The sequence below is a fragment of the Lacerta agilis genome, chromosome 7, assembly GCF_009819535.1.
Source record: "Lacerta agilis isolate rLacAgi1 chromosome 7, rLacAgi1.pri, whole genome shotgun sequence".
In the NCBI taxonomy this organism is placed as follows: Eukaryota; Metazoa; Chordata; class Lepidosauria; order Squamata; family Lacertidae; genus Lacerta; species Lacerta agilis.
The window spans coordinates 59,856,597-59,873,780 of NC_046318.1; the positions used below are offsets into that span (position 1 = coordinate 59,856,597).

Here is a 17,184-nt window from a genome sequence, read left to right on the forward strand (position 1 = left end):
AAGAGATTGAACAAGGTGCTAAAGTGAAATGTCCATCTTTGGGAGATTTCAAGGAAAGCTCAGAACTGCATATGTAGTCCAAAGCCGACGAAGTGGTATTAAAATATTGACAAAGATCAAGCAAAATGTTTTCTGTGAAGCCAGTATATTCCATTTCAGGGCAGACCATATTGTGTTCTTGTCCACCTCACATTTCTTTGGTCCTTAGCAGACAAATTTTGCCTTGAAATATTGTGAGTTTCAAATATCTATTCCAGATTTCAAGATGAGCATGGCTCATCTGAGCTAAGAGAGGATTCCTTCTCAACGCCAAATCTCTCGAGGCTTCTTTCCACATTATAGTTTTCATTCACAAGATGATGTAATGAATGCAGTAACATAGGAAGGACTTCAAGTGCTGCTCAAATATGATACATCGCCAACAGGCCCAACAGAAAGTAGGCAAACAATTAAGCAAATATGCCTTTCCAAGGGTGGCTGCAATAGGAGAATCAGGAGCTGAATCTTTGATGCTCCATCAAAGAAAAGGCCTAAGGCAAACCTCTCATTTATTTAATGCAAGGGTGAGGGGCCTCAGGTCATGCTCATTGGGGTTGGTGGGTATTTCAGTGCAGCAATGTCCGAAGGGCCAAAGGTTCACCACCCTTTGGGATGGGACCATAGGTTGCGATGGGACCCATTTTCTAATGGGATGGGACCATAAGTTTTTGATCATGTATCAGTTTCAGTTTCAATATCTGAAATGTACATCACTACAAATGTACATCACTACATTGAGAGCCAGTGTGGTGTAGTGGTTAAGAGCGGTAGACTCGTTATCTGGGGAACCGGGTTCGCGTCTCCACTCCTCCACATGCAGCTGCTGGGTGACCTTGGGCTAGTCACACTTCTCTGAAGTCTCTCAGCCCCACTCACCTCACAGAGTGTTTGTTGTGGGGGTGGAAGGGAAAGGAGAATGTTAGCCGCTTTGAGACTCCTTCGGGTAGTGAAAAGCGGGATATCAAATCCAAACTCCTCTTCTTCTTCTTCTTCTTCTTCTTCTTCTTCTTCTTCTTCTTCTTCTTCTTCTTCTTCTGATTTTCTGCCTGATTTCCACCTTGAAGACTACCTTGGTGGGGAGAGGGAAGCTGTAGGATAGCAATGCCCAAGCGGATATATAGTTAGAATAACTGTTTTGTTCCCTTAGCAAGCGTGCCTTATTTACTTACCCGAAATTTTAATGTGCTCCGGTAGTATTTCTTCATTTCTACTTTATCTGACTATAATTAGAAACAGGAAAAACATGCAGTTAGGTAAACCTCAGTACAAAAACAAAGATCCATTTCAGGATGACATCTGTCTAAGTTAGACATGATTAGCTTAAGTCCATTAGCACTTGTGGAATGAGGTCTCAAAGCACAAACCTTTGTTTTAGGCAAGTTTGCATGCATACATCCAAAACCTTATCCTTGGCTACCCAGCTAATGTGAGCTGTAACTAAGCTTTACTGAAAGCAATGAGACTTCAGTTAGGGACAGCCGACTCATTCAATTGGTTTTGAATTTAGTTACAGCTAACTTTTAAAATTTAATGTATATCCTCTGGAACTCAAGGCAGCTTATATCGGGGTCTCAAGCAATCTCTGACACAATCTTGTTTTGCTGAGCTTGAGCAAGGGGTCATACACACGGACACCAAACCCTGGGATATTAAGTTGGATCGGGATTTGTATGTTTGTAGGGAAATAAGTTTCCTTTTCTGCAACTTTGTTTGGGAATTAGCAAATGGCTTAGAAAATCTGGAAATCTAAGCAAACATGTAGATTAACACTTGGTTATTTCTTTCAAATAAACAATAAGCATTAGGAAACAAGACTGAGAAGAAGCCTGTGCAGGTAGGTGGACACCCTTTGTGGAATATTTAGGGGTGATTAAACCTTCATGATTCTGCATGGGGGAAATCTCCAGTCTTTCTTTAAATATCATTTTTGAAAATATTTAAAGGTATAGAGGGAGGATAGAGGAAGGTATTGTTAGAATTAAAAAATCTCAGAGCAGTTGGATTAGGGGTATGGTTTCATAGGCTGTAAAATACACACACACAACGCTGGATGAATGTGCTCTCATTAGCATTAGAACTGTCAACAGTGCATATATTAAGAATGATTAGATGTTTATTTTTAAATTACTGTCTGTGGGTAGGTGGGCCTTGTTCGCACTTAGGAAATTGCCTTACATTGTGATACACTGTTGGTTTATCTAACCCACTATGGTCTACATTGATTGGCAGCAGTACTCGTGGGTTTCAGACAGGCTTTCTTCCCAGCCCTACCTTGAGATTATTTTATTAATTTAATTTAATTTAATTTATATACCGCCCTAGGTCTCAGGCAGTGGCATAGGAAGCCGCTTGGGTACCCAGAGCGGCAAACACGACGTGCACCCAGGGGCGGGGCATCGCTACATAGTGCGCATGTGCAGTGTCACCACGTACAACACATGCGTTGTATGTAGCGATGCTGCACATGCGCGCTACATAGCGGGTTGCTGGCGGCGGCACTCCAGCGCTGCACGGACGGCACCGGGATCCTCTGCTCGCGGCCGCAGCCGTAAATGGAGGATCCTCTACATGCGGCTACAGCCATGAGCAGAGGACCCCGGCACCATCCGCATGGCGCTGGAGCGCCGGTGGCGGCAGACCGCATGCCTTGTCACCCCCGGAGACATGGCACCAGGAGCGGTCCACTCCCCTGCCACCCCCGTTGCTACTCCACTGGTCTCAGGGTGGTTCACATAAAAAGATCACAGTATATAAAATGGAAAAAAATGAGTCCCCCCCAAAAGAGCCACATTTTAAAAGGGTATGGGATTGAAACTGGGAACTTCTGCATGCAAAGCAGGAGCTCTAAGCTCTAAGCTACAGCCTTTCCCATTGTGTTTAATCAGAACTGTACACCTGAGCATTATTCTGTACTTCATGTGAAGGAGGTTTCTTTATCCTTATTAGTGATGACAAAAACTTTGTGCTGGCCACCAGGCAATGGTTTTTTCCCCCACCTGCCTTGCTCCACCTTCCATTCCTAGAAGTCACAGGCATTATGTTTATGTGCTGTTTAATGAACTGAATAGAGTGGAAGGTTTTGAGTCATGGGGGTGGGGAGAGTGCGTGTATGAATTCTTCAGTGCTTAGTTTGTTTTTTAAATATTGGTTTATAGATTACAAATGCTGTAGTACTTTGTGAAACCTACGATATGCCTTTTGTTGAAATTGTGCTGTTTAGCTTATTTTTCTAGTTTGTTAATAGTGCTTTGTTAATAGTGTTTTACAGACTATAATTTGTTAATTATTCAATATGATTTATGATGTTCTATTATGTTATTTATTGTTTGCAAGCCGCTTGGCGATTCAGTTGAATGAAAAGCGGCCTAGAAATGTAATAAATCAAATCAAAGGCGGGGAAAAATCCTCTGCATACAAAATGGATACAAGTTAATCCCTCTATTTTCCTTAATTCTTATCATACATACTTTTATGGTAACTAGATATCTCCCTATTCAGCTAGCTGAACTACTTTTCCATAGTAAAAACTGGAAAAGAAAGATGCGTCAATAAAGCAGGAAAAGTTGCATTTTAAAAAGTATTTATAGGAATACTTTACATTAATTTAGACTAGAGAGGCCCATGCTCATGGCTGAGTGGGGACTTGAACACAGGTCCCTCTGGTCAAAATCCAACATTACCTCCTACACTACGGGGTCTACTTATCGTGTGCCCCTTCTGTGTCTTATCTCCCTGCCCATCTTTACTTACTATTATGTCTCCACCTTTCACGAATTGTACTCGGGGTTGAAATATCAGCAGATCACAGACGTAGCAGATATCACATAAGATGTCTATCACAATCCAGTATATCATGTTGTTTGGTGTCTGAAATGGGAATACTAATCGCAGTGGGATGAACCAGCAGTTCCAGTTATAAGCAACGGTAACCAAAAACAGCCATCCTATATAGCGACGATCTAGGGGGAAAAAACCCTTAAAATTACTCAATCCTGTTTTTGGCATGAGAATACATCGCCTTCAATATATAAATACAGTGGTACTTCGGTTTAAGAACTTAATTTGTTCTGGAGGTCCATTCTTAACCTGAAACTGTTCTTAACCTGAGGTACCACTTTAGCTAATGGGGCCTCCTGCTGCCGCTGCACAATTTCTGTTCTCATCCTGAAGCAAAGTTCTTAACCCAAGGTACTATTTCTGGGTTAGCGGAGTCTGTAACCTGAAGCGTCTGTAACCTGAAGCGTCTGTAACCCGAGGTACCACTGTAAAACGCCCAAGTTTAATTACAACTCAAAAACCCAACCACATATTATGTGTTGGCTAAGCTGTGTACCAAACATTGACTGAGCAGGCCAGTTTCTTGTAGCCGGTCCTCAAAATAGTAGTGGGTCACAAGTTTCAGGTTAGCTAAAGGTGACTGCAAGGCTGAAAAAATTGAGATGAACTGGGCTGAGCTTTTGGATTGAATTGGGAAGGCAGATTCTTAATTTCACCAGTGAATACAATAAATGACTAGTGCCAACCCACCTACTTGTCTGTGTAACAGAACAGTAGTACTTATGCAGGGTTGCCATACATCTGGAATTTGCCGGACATGCACAGGATTGAAGTGGAGAAATTTGCGTCCGGGCTGGGGAGAATTTTGAAAAATTGGGAAAATGTCCAGGTTTTTGCCAACAGAACCAGGAAGTGTTTTGTTTCAGTGCCACTCTTTGCCCATGCTTTTGGGTGATTTCCCCTCAAAAAAGCTCAACAACTTTCGTGTCAGGATTTTTTACTTCATGAAATATGGCAACCCTAACTTATGCCAACAGAGGACTTTATAATTGGTATGAGCTACCAGTAATTTTATCGTATTCACAGCTGCCAGCACCTCTTTCCTGTAAGAAGGCATTCAACTTACCTGTGTATGCATCTATACTTTCTGGTAGCTTCATTTTCCTCAAGTATTCTTTCACGGGTGGCCTCTTGAATTTGCAGCACAGCATATCACAGTAATGCTCCTCTGGTTTTGCTTCTTCCGGCTTCTTCTCCTCTTCTTTTTTCTCCTCTTTTTTCTCCTCTTTTTTCTCCTCTTTTTTCTCCTCTTTTGGTGGCGGGGGTGGCGCCGTCTTTTTGGGTGCTAGAGAAGTTTCCAAAGAGGCAGCATTGCACACAAGTTTCTCAAATGCACAAAGATATCTGAAGCTACAGAGAGTTATACACTAGAATACTCTCCAACATTTCTCTGATGAAAATGGAGATGTCTCATTCCATGATGATAATTTTACTTTTTATACCTCACACATCTTACTAGGTGTCCCCAGTCACTCTAGGCAACATATATAAAAACATAATAAAAAACATTAAAAAACCCTTCCCTATACAGTCATACCTCGTGTTGCATTCACTTCATGTTGCAGCTTTTCGCTTTACGTCCCGCAGCAACCCGGAAGTACCGGAATGCGTTACTTCCGGGTTTCACCGCTCGCGCATGTGCAGAAGTGCCAAATCATGCCGCGCGCCTGCACAGACACAGTGCTTCGAGTTGCGGGCATTTCACATTGTGTACAGGCCTCCAGAACAGATCTGGTCCATAACACAAGGTACCACTGTACAGAACTTCCCTTCAGATGGCTGGGGGGGGGGGGTCGGATAACTCCACCCCCTCCAATATTTCACCAATGAAAATAAGGACATCCTAAGGGAAAGTGGGACATTCTGGGATCAAATCAGAAACTGGGACAACTTCTCTAAATCAGGGACACCCCTGGAAAATAGGGACACTTGGAGGGTCTGCACTAGGAAAATGCACTCTGTGAACAACTGTCAACAAAATCCACTCTGCCTCAGGAACAAGTTTGGTGGGGTGAGGATTAAAACTAATATTGTTATTAGTGTTAATCTTTCCCTGTACATCTCCCTACACCATGATGATATGAGTCCTAGGTGTGAAAGATGAAATGCATTTAAATGTATTTTTTATTATTTCCTTTCAGCAAGATGCATGATAACCATACATTCAGTCAGGGCTTCTTTTCAGCCAAAACTCACAAAAACTCAGTTCCGGCACCTCTCAGATGGGTGCCATTGCCATGTTAAGAGAACAAGGGAAGCATTCATGGTGAGTTCCGGCACCTCTTTTCCTAGAAAAAATAGCACTGCATTCTGTACAGAGTTGCCAGTTTGAATAAGACATGAGGTTAGAAAGTAGGATTCCTTCTGGAATTCATTCTTCAAATCAACGGCTTTGTGTTCGTTTATGGTAAGACCAGCTCTGGATATAAAAAGTTACAAAACTTTCGGCATCTGATTGTTAATCGGGATGTGAAGAGTAGGCCAGACCTAATTGATTGGACATTGTGTGTTGATTCAAAACATGTTGATGAAAATAAGCCAGCTCCCCCCGCCCCCAAACTGCCTCCCTACCCAGGAAAAGCATCAAATGAATTGGGCATTAAACACATCATGTGAATTGAAGATGTCTGGGCTCCCCCTTAAGACCTTTGTCAAATGTGCAGAGGTCCAAGGGATGGAGTTGGTGGAGATGTTCATATTGGGGGTGGGGCCAGGCCAGCAAGGTCGACTCCCTCCTGCTCTATTAACTTAATAAACACAAGGTATCTTAATTTCTGCTGTAGGTGTGCCTGAATGCAAGAGAGACAGAAATCCAGTGAGGCAGCATGATGCATGGCTGCTGCTTACTAGGAGGTAAAGGGGGAGGGGAAAGACAACATGGAGGTTCACACAATGCAAGTGCAAAAGTAGTACCATCTAGTGCACCTGCTGGCGCATTTGCACTGCGCTAACCTTGCTGCTGCCTCCCCCTCTACTGACTGGAGGTTAGGTAAGTGCTGCTGCCCCACCACACGGTCTGCTACTGGCAAAATCTAGGAAAGAAAAACGTGTGTAAGGGTACTGTTGCAGGACCAAAAAGCTGAAATATTGGTATCTCATCTCTCTGATTTCCACTTTTCTTGGCAAGCATAAGGAAATAGATAAGCTTCTGTTATCTTTGTCACTCCACTGCATTTGTCCAATTTATTGCATTCAGCTTAAGAGTGCACAGCAGTGTCAATGAACTGCAGAATGTGCCAACTATACATTTCCTTCTGTCTATTGTGCATAGTGAGAAATACAGATTTCTTCTGACAGTTGTTAAATACAGTAGTTAATTGATTTCAGGTGAGATGCATATCCTGCTGTGGCTTACTGTATTACAGTCAATGTCAGTATCTCTTAAAAATAAAATTGGAAGATAATGTTTATGCCCCAAATGTTGTGTAATTTACTCACTCGGCAATCTCCAGTTTTTGATTTCTTCCTGGAGTTGCAAAAACAGAGCAAGTGTCAAGCACTGGGTAGTCTTCAAAACATGGGTTTCTGGACTTAATGTTTGGTTTCCTGGTTCACACACTTTCTAGGGCTGACCCATACAGCTTAGGAAGCATAAACCAGTGCAATGATTTGAATGACAGTGCCAGTTTATTACATTCAATAATAATTCAAGCACATGTAGGTGTGGTACAGGGCTTATCCAGGTTTCCTTTTGCCCCATTGCTTTACCACGGGGAAACACAGTCTTTAGAACTGAATCGGAACAAATGGCAATCAAGTTTTCTGCAGATTTCTGTTTGTCCCACTTTAGCGCTAAAGAGCATGTTTTCCAGGGGAATGTGATGGGGCAAAGGAAAAAACCACTCAGACCTGTGCCTAAAAAGTGTGGGTCAAGTGGAAAACCACTCAGACCTGTGCCTTCTAGGCAAAGGACAAGTGAAAGTGTTGGCGAGGCTGCAGTTTATTTCCACCAACTTAGGGAGATAAAATCTTTATTTGCATCAGCCACAAGCCATAGCAAAGGAATCAAATACAATAAAGTACAAATATAGGTAGATGGTTGACTATCTGAGAGTTTACAACTATACAAATGAACTTACTTGCTGTTGGACTGGGCTCAGGAGAGGAGATGACTGGGTCACTCAGTTTTTCTTTATACGTGGCTGTCCTTTCTCGCATCTGCTTGATGATTTCTTGCAGCTGAGTCTGAGCATATTCATTTATGGGGGTTCCTGGTCGCTTATTCTCTGTCCTGTTTATGTGGGAAGATAGAGAAGGAGAACAGTGCTTTGGAAAGTAAAAACAGTTGAAGGCAAGTAATTATAAGACAGATGAACTTCACCCCAACACTGCCTTTAGTAGTAGAGCCATTGTCTTGACCCACCAGTGGTCTGGTGGGTTAGGCATGTACAACACCCATATATTGTGGCCTACAAGATGCTGGAAAATTCCAATCTTTGCAACTTTGGGGCCACATTTGATGTGATGGTGGGGGATATCATTCACATGTTCATCCTGTTCACATATAAGGCACAGATTGTGTGTTTCTGTGCACGCCTTGCTTTTAATAGTAAAAGGAGCCCCTTCCAGCTATGATCAGGCAGCCCCTCTCCTAAACTTTCACTGCTTTTCTCCCTTCCTGACGCTGTAACTAAACATTCAACAAGTGTACAAGTGTCTACATTACTAATCTGGAAAAGCTTGCCCACCACTTCAAATTATTAAGTGGAAACACAGAACACTGAGGATTTTGCAGCTGTTTGGTGGACTCTTTATGACATATATGAGCAATTGTTCCCATTTGAGCATTGTCTCTGCCAAATATGACTTTATATGGAACTATTCATGACATCTACATATGCTTTTAATGTACACATAGCTTGCAAAGGCCAATCTGGCTTTGGGTCTTCAATCCAATCATATGGTGACCTCTTTCCACCCTTGTCCAGCTTCCCCATTTTCTCCCTCCTGCTTATTTATTCTTCTCACCCCTTCTTCATGTGTCAGTGGAAGAGCTGGTAGTGTGCCATCAATGTTTTCATGTTGAGCGTTAAATGTTCATTTTGATTAAAAAAAATTAAAGCCAAACAAACAAGCACACCATCTTGTGTACCTGTGTGCACAATAAATAAACTGTATAAAACTACATGTGTAATCTATTTCACACATCTATTTTTACCTGTGTAGAGACGGCTTGTACCTGTGTACAGTGTAATGAGTGAATGAGCATTAAGTGAGATGGAAATGGAGGCAAGTACCTGGAGCAACTGAGAGGAGGCAAGGTAAAGGGATGAATTTGGATCCAGGAATGTGCAGCACAGAATTAAGATTGGCGTAATGGACAACTTCAATCTGCAAAGATAGCCAACAACTTGTACAACAGTCTTAGGTCTTAGGTAACAATAATATGGCGAGTGGAGAGTTGACGTTTAGAGTGGGAGGTGGGGTGGGAACAGGCCTCCCAGGGCAGAGTTAGAAGAACCCTGGTGGTCTTTGCAGTTAGAGATTCACTTCTTCTTCTTCTTGTTGTTGTTGTTTAGTCATTTAGAATTTTTTTTTTTTATTTCAAGAGCTTGCAATGCTGATTTTACTCCCAAATAAATGTGTGCCTTGCAATGTGGCATTTGGCAAATTTAATTTTTGTTTTGAATTCGTACGTTTCTAAGCACCTTCATTTATTTGACTAATTACTCTCTTGGAGCACAGTAGCAGGTCCCTCAAATCACACTAATGGGCTCTGAAAACACAGTTGGGGACCAGCAGGCTTAGTAAGAGCAGCCCCTCCTGACTCACATTTTGATAACTGGTTACAGGTAGGTAGCCGTGTTGGTCTGCCATAGTCGAAACAAAATAAAAAAAATTCTTTCCAGTAGCACCTTAGAGACCAACTGAGTTTGTTCTTGGTATGAGCTTTCGTGTGCATACCAAGAACAAACTCACGAAAGCTCATACCAAGAACAAACTCAGTTGGTCTCTAAGGTGCTACTGGAAAGAATTTTTTTTATTTTGTTTCGATTTTGAGAACTGCGAGTCTAAAACGGTGCGTCCACTTCCCCCTGCCTTTTCTCAAAGTGAAGGAATCATATTCTCGTTAAGGCAGTATATCATGATGGATTTTCTGGCTGTTGTTCAAGTGTAAACAAACATAATATTTTTCTGCTGTGATTGTTGATTTGTAATAAATTGAGGCTATCCAATATTGAATGCCAAAGGGCCTTCTTAATGAGTCATAGATCAGGATGAGTGTATCCCAAGAACATACAGTTGTGTAATATTTTTCTCTCTAATCCATAATCCTTCCAAAAGAAATGTGAGATTTCTGGGCTCAACCAGTTTTAGCTTGGGCGTGCAGCTCATAACATAAACTCTGTCACTATTTGGCAGAAAAGGTTTCTCAGTCTCGGCCAGGCCGGGGAAGGATGATGATAATGTTATTCTATACATGTGTATAGTTACATCATCCCATGCTTATTGGGTTACTGACCTCTACTCTCTCACTTCTGTGTCTTTCCATTACCTATCCCTCCCTTCTTTTGTCATCTCCTAATAAGATGCACGTGTTAGCATCTTCTGGCACTAAGCAAAATGATGCGCACCTTGTGTGAGGAGCAGCTCGTGAACAAAACTTGGAAATGCATGTTTACACTGCTGGGCCAGTTTCAATGTTCTTGTATTAATTTACAAGGCTTTTGATGACTTAGGTCCAGGACAGCTTAAGGGCAGCCTGATCCTTTATATCTCTGCCTGATTACTGAGGTCTTTGGGGAAGTCCCTGTTAGTGATTATAAAGGAGGCTGAGCATTGTGCATCTTTCATACCCTTGTCAGGCACCATGTCTTACTATATCCACTGAAGCAGACAACCCAAAAGCAGAAGTATTAGAAGTTTCTTTTAATTATGTACCTTGAGAAAGAAGTGGCGAATCCAGGTTTCTGCTACAAGACTTCAACTTTGAACAGTTTTGAGTTTGCAGGTTGAACCAGAGTGTGAACAAACTTTTCAAAGTGGGAAGAGGGGAGTATTTCGGAGAACAAATTAATGGGTTCCGGAACATGGTGCTAAATGGAGACACAGGATATAGAAACTATATCAAATATGTCTGTGGGCAGTGCCTGCATGTAATACTACCTGGGGACACTGTATGAATGCCACCTTGAGCTACATCATAGAACCAATGTGAGTACTCTCTCTATGCTTGTGGAATAGGGCCGGAATTATTTGCACTAGGATGGATCCAGGTGGTAGTGAGACAAAAGGTGTGTTCAGGAATTTGCCCGAATGCTCAAAGTGTGGGTGATGAACAGGGCACACATGCAAGTCCCAGCCCCAAGGTCTTCTTGTGTAGAGTCTCTGATCTTCCCTACATTACATGGGAAAGATATTCAGGGGCTTCTACTTATGTTCACTGAAACATGGGTAGATTTCTCTGCACAACCAGGGACCCCACTTTATCAGGGTCGTTGGTTGCACAGAGGGTTTGAAAGAAGCTTGCTGCAGACCTTCCTCATGTGATTGAGGGGAAGTGGAAGTGCAATGTATGGGGATGGCATTGTGTTGCATGCTGCTTCCCCCCATCCAGTGGCGGAGCTTCATGCTCTGGCGCCGGGGGGTGGAGAGCAGGCGGGGGCGGGGCTGGCGCGCGTCCCATGGGTGTGGCGCGCCACCCACAGGGGCATGACGCGTGTCCTGGGGGCGTGATGCCCCTCCCACAGGGGTGTAGCATGCAGCCTGGGGGCGTGGCCCACCTGTGGGGGTGTGGCACCCAGCATTGGCAGGGGGACAGCTGCAATGGCACCCCATCGGGATTGCGCTGCCGGGGGTTGATACGCTCCCCCCGCACTCCTCTTCCTCCACCACTGCCCCCATCCACACTTAGAGCATGTGTGTGAACATGCCTATAGTTTGTTTGAATACAGGCCCACAAAGTGGTGGTAGCATGTTCATTTTTCCTTTCTCTCTCTCTCTTTTTGAAGCATCACAAAATTAATATGGTATCTTGAAACTTGTTTCATGCTCCAGCAGGTAGGCTGAATTTAGATGGATGTGACTTTCATTTTACCAGGCAATTCCTCTGAGCTATAATTAATGTAAGCACAGTGATTAATAGCATAATTAATTGCTGGTTTAGTAGCTCCGATTATGAGCCTAAACAACATCATAGATACTCTTGAGCCTAAGTAGATTGCAGGCATGCTAAAGCAGACTATACATCACCATTTAGGTCTTCACATTATTTCCAAGCCATTGTCTAAATCAATAGGAGTCTCCTAATAGAGGTCCATACAACTCGTGACCACCAAGGTGAATGCAGCACATCATCCACGTATTATGGTTGTCTTGCTCCCCTCTTTTTGGCAAACAGGTTGGTGGTAAACCCAGAAGGTTTATGAAGTTGCTGGTGGGCTACATCCTTCAAGCTCTGATCACAGATCACCCATTAACTCAAAGAGGTTAGAGACTGGGCCGGTGGTTGGATGAGCAAAGGGGCCAGACCATGTCAGCAGTTTCATAGAACCAGGTGGAAGCCTATCACCCCTTGTGTCAGCTGATCCCTGCTATGCTAACATTAGCACTACCACCTCTCATTCATCTGTGGTGGTGATGCCACAGAGCAGCAGAAATGAGGTTAGACGGTCCCTCCACTAGCAAGCTGAACAAGTAGAACAAGATGACAGAGTTCCATTGCTAGAGTTCCAGGTTTGAGACACCTGGTGCCTTGTGAAGAGAAGTACAGGCAGGATACAAGCATTATCCAAATATAGTACCAGGGAGTCATACATTCCTGAGACTCAGTCAGTTGCCCCAAACAACAGTCTGGCAGTGCTTTAAATCTGAACAAACTGATAGTGGTATAAGACAACATCACAGCCCGAGAGCCAGTGTGGTGTAGTGGTTAAGAGCGGTAGTCTCATAATCTGGGGAACCGGGTTTGTGTCTCCGCTCCTCCACATGCAGCTGCTGGGTGACCTTTGGGCTAGTCACACTTCTTTGAAGTCTCTCAGCCTCACTCACCTCACAGAGTGTTTGTTATGGGGGAGGAAGGGAAAGGAGAATGTTAGCCGCTTTGAGACTTCTTCGGGTAGTGATAAAGTGGGATATCAAACCAAACTCTTCTTTCATCAGATGCATATACCATTAATATCTACAGAGAAGCAACCCCTTTCTTCCACACTGTTTTCTTGATCAAAACTGTCCTTAAGCCAATAATGCTATTTACTATATAGCACATAAGAAGTAATGGTACTGGGCATGGGTGGCCAAGACACAGTTGATCAGGCATGGGGGCTTAATGTGACACCCCCCAAGCCTCTCTAGCAGGCCTTCAGGACTTTTCCAAAGCCACACCCCTCTCCAGCTCTGCATCATCCTTATGCATTTTTGCATACCTGCCAAGTGCCCTGGGAAAACAGGACATCCTGTTTCTTCACGTGAGATCATGGAGGCCATTTTGGGTGCTGCGATCTTGCATGCACCCTCAAAAAGTGCTCTTTGGGGAGTGAGAGCGAAGTGTGGGTAGTATGACTTGCTCGGGAACATGTCCCTGAAGACACATGTCCTGTTTTGGGGACTGAGAAGGTCGGACGGTAAGGTTTTTGCCTGACTATGATGTGTTCTTCAACTCTGATGCTTCTTGCGTGCCTGAGCGGAGTATGGTGAAGGATGTATGAGTATGATTTGATTTAATCTTGTAGTAATTGCACAGAAATGCAGCAAATCTGGTATCAGTTCCATTGTTTTGCTCTTTGACCTGCTTTTTGGAGGGGGGGGTTGAACCCATCTGTCTGCTTGCCTTATGGAATTTATACCCACCTACTCTCCACACCCATCATTCTGGCCGGACACTGATGTTCAGCTCCGAGGGCCTTCTGGTGGTTCCCTCACTGCAAGAAGTGAGGTTACAGGGAACCAGGAAGAGGGCCTCCTCGGTGGTGGCGCCTGCCCTGTGGAACGCCCTCCCATCAGATGTCAAGGAAATAAACAACTACCTGACTTTTAGAAGGCATCTGAAAGCAGCCATGTTTAGGGAAGTTTTTAATGTTTGATCTTATATCGTGTTTTTAATAGTCTGTTGGGAGCCGCCCAGAGTGGCTTGGGAAACCCAGGCAGATGGGCAGGGTATGTATGTATGTATGTATGTATGTATGTATGTATAAATAAATAAATAAATAAATATTATCATCATCAATTGCTTCACAGACCAGACAAAGTGGACTTTGGACTATGAAAGCATATGCCACAAATAAATTAAGTGTGATAGTCTTTAAGGTGCCACAAGACTATTGACAAGACTATTGAATGGACTCTGCCAGCTTTTAGCCATAGTTCAAGTCCGCTGAATGCATATATTCAGCCAGATATTTCTTCTGCTACAGTTAAAGGTTTGTCATGGAAATTTCCTTCCTAGTTGTCTTAGTTAGGCTGTCACAACAGGTTGAGAATCCTTTAATCTTCATTATAGAGCTAAGGAATGAAAGCAATTCTATGGCTATGCAATGCATACACTTCTCCAATTCAGGTATCCAATTAAACTCTGAATAATATTTTATTTTAATTACTAGTTTTGTGACATGAACAAGGTATGAGAAAGTGTGAAGAACATATACCCAATCAATTAAACTTTTATTTAACAGAAATCCAGAGGAGTAATGTCACATGGTTTTTCTATTAATGGATGATTAACCTTGTTCAGTCTGAAACACCTTTAATGAGCCTTTCAGGAATAATTAGTAGAGGCAGCTTATTGCTTCACATGCTTGGAAGGTCCTAATAATTCAAAGAGAGATAACGGCAGCTTCCAGACAGAAAATCTTAAACCAAATTGTAGGGTTCTGGGCTGAAAAGACTTGGTTGTTATTATCTATGCCCTATGTATTTTTTAAAAATGTGATGACCCTGAAATGTGTTGTTGTTGTTTTGAAAAAGGGAAGCAGAAAAGCATCTAAAAACCCTGCTTCCTGTAATATGAAAAACGGTGCAATACTGAAGGTTTAAAATTTTCAAGACTGCCCCCCAAATTCTCTCACCTCTTCACTTGGAAATTTTGCTTGAGTGGGTGATATTAATTTTGGCTCAGATATACAGAAAATCTCTGTGAGGTGAAGAATCTGAAATCCTCTATCTCGTTAAGGGTGTAACTCCGTAAAGACAATTATTAATTTTTCCATGAAGAAATGAACGTTACTAAAAAAAAAAAAAAATGTCCACCGATTGTGGAATTTAAAAGCTCTCCGGCCAAAGGCTGTGTTAATAAGAGACAGTACACAGCTGAAAAAGAGAAGTAATGAGGCATGTAAAGTTTTTATGCCTGTTCCATTTATGCTATATAATTCCTCTGTGATTGAATAAGTCAGGACATATGGTCAGCCTGTGTAGGCTGTTCAACCTCTTCCTTACTGAGGTAATAGCTGGCTATGCCGTCGCTCTAGCTAATCCTGCAGGTGGATTTTTAAATTACCTCACTGGTGTGGCGACTTTCTCCCTCTCCCATGCTTTGTATACTTTGAAACAGATTCAAAAACTATCTCCTCCTCCTACTCTGATTTCAGCATATTTCGATAGTGGACAGCAAAGGACCAATGGCTCCCATCCCAAAATAACTGCCATTGTTCCTTATCTATGATGTATTTGCCTTCAGCGTTGTTCGCTAAAGTAGTTAGACCACCAACTTGGCATGGTCTCCAATGAAACTAGGGATGTCCTGTATAATAATAATAATAATAATAATAATAATAATAATAATAATAATATTTATACCCCACCCATCTGACTGGGTTGCCCCAGCCACTTTGGGCAGCTTCCAACATATATAAAAGCACGATAAAATGTTAAACTTAAAAAAGTCCCTATACAGGGTGACCTTCAGATGTCTTCTAAAGGTTGGATAGTTACTTATCTCCTTGGCTCGGGGTCACATAACTCCATACCCTCCAATGAAAACAGGATTTCCTACCATACCCTCCAACATTTCTCCAATGGAAATAGGGATGTCCTAAGGAAAAGAGTGCCTGGCATGCTCTGGTCCATGGGGTCACGAAGAGTCGGACATGACTAAACGACTAAACAACAACAACAACAAAGGAAAAGCAGGACATTCAGGGATCAAATCAGAAACCGGAATGGCTTCTGGAAAGCAAGGACCCTTGAAGGGTGTGAGCTGGGTGATGTCCACCAACAGGCCATGTATTATGGCCTGCAGGTCATGTATTATGGTCTGCAGGTCATGTATTATGGTCTGCAGGTTGCCTGTGAGCTCCACGATCCACACCCCTCACACACATATATACACACACACAGGCAGCTCCTAGGGCTAGGTATCATTGCTTCTCTGCTGTAAACTGCAAGTAGAATTGCCCATAAAGGATGCTCCCAGATAGGGGTTAAGCAAGTCATTCAGATAGCACAAATGGGTTGCTGCCAACAGATTTTCGTTGCCCTGACTTAAAGGGATTTTTCCTGAAGTAGGTAAATCTGGATTCGGTGCAAGGGAGGGTAGAGGAGGGGGGAGGCTGGCATTTTACGTTTGCTGAAAAAAGTGTGCCGAACTGCCCATGAAAATCCTGACATTTTAGAAAGATGGAAGAGCAGCAGCATGGCTGTCAACACAGGCAGAGATTGTAGCAATCTTCTGTTCTTCTTCTAAAAAAAAAGGGAAAAGGTCAGACTTTCTGCAGCCTGAGAAAAGGCAGAAGAAACACAGGGGAAATACAGGAGGACAATGGTTAGATGACAGCGACATATGGATGCCCCACAGAAAGGGAATGAATGAGGCACAGTAATTCTACACAAAATGCCTTATGTGGAAGCGTCACTAGACAAGGAACAAAGGCCAGACTGAGCCTCACAGGTCTCTGTCTGACATTTTTCTGTATTCACTGTGCAAAATCCACATGTCTAGCAAAGACAAGGAACTTATTTTAATAGGCCAGGGGTGGAGCAAGGGGGCGGGGGGGCAGTCTGCCCCGGGTACCGCCCTGGGGGGTGACACTCGTAGTGGGGGCCCACCCCTGGGATTGGAAAGCCTGGCCGGCCACCGGCGCCTGCTTCCCCCCCCCCTTTTTAAAAAAGGGCTTTTTTCAGCGCTCGGCTGCTGCAACGCAGACCCGAGGGGCAGGCCAGCGAGGAGGGGTGTCATGCAATGCCCCTCCTCACTGGCCTGCCCCTCGGCCCCATGTTCGGCAGCTGAGCGATAAAAAAGCCCTTTAAAAAAACCAGGAAAGGAAAGCAGCCGCCGGCCAAGCAAGCAAGCAGCTGCTTTCCTTTCCTGTTTTTTTTTTAAAGGGCTTTTTAGCACTTGGCTGCCTTGGTGCGGAGCCGAGGGGCGGGCCAGCA

General features: G+C 43.3%; 1 protein-coding gene across 1 annotated transcript in view; it reads right to left on the reverse strand.

The window, feature by feature from the left end:
- Positions 1-17,184, reverse strand: part of CNGB3 (cyclic nucleotide gated channel subunit beta 3) — a 59,504-nt gene that overhangs the window by 20,997 nt on the left and 21,323 nt on the right. Inside the window, exons 5-9 of the mRNA XM_033156099.1 lie at positions 7,956-8,107; positions 5,065-5,161; positions 4,943-5,004; positions 3,790-3,998; positions 1,209-1,259 (exon numbers count right to left, since the gene is read on the reverse strand). Of these exons, the coding sequence (XP_033011990.1) occupies positions 1,209-1,259; positions 3,790-3,998; positions 4,943-5,004; positions 5,065-5,161; positions 7,956-8,107 (571 nt within the window). The remainder of the gene's footprint in view (positions 1-1,208; positions 1,260-3,789; positions 3,999-4,942; positions 5,005-5,064; positions 5,162-7,955; positions 8,108-17,184) is intronic.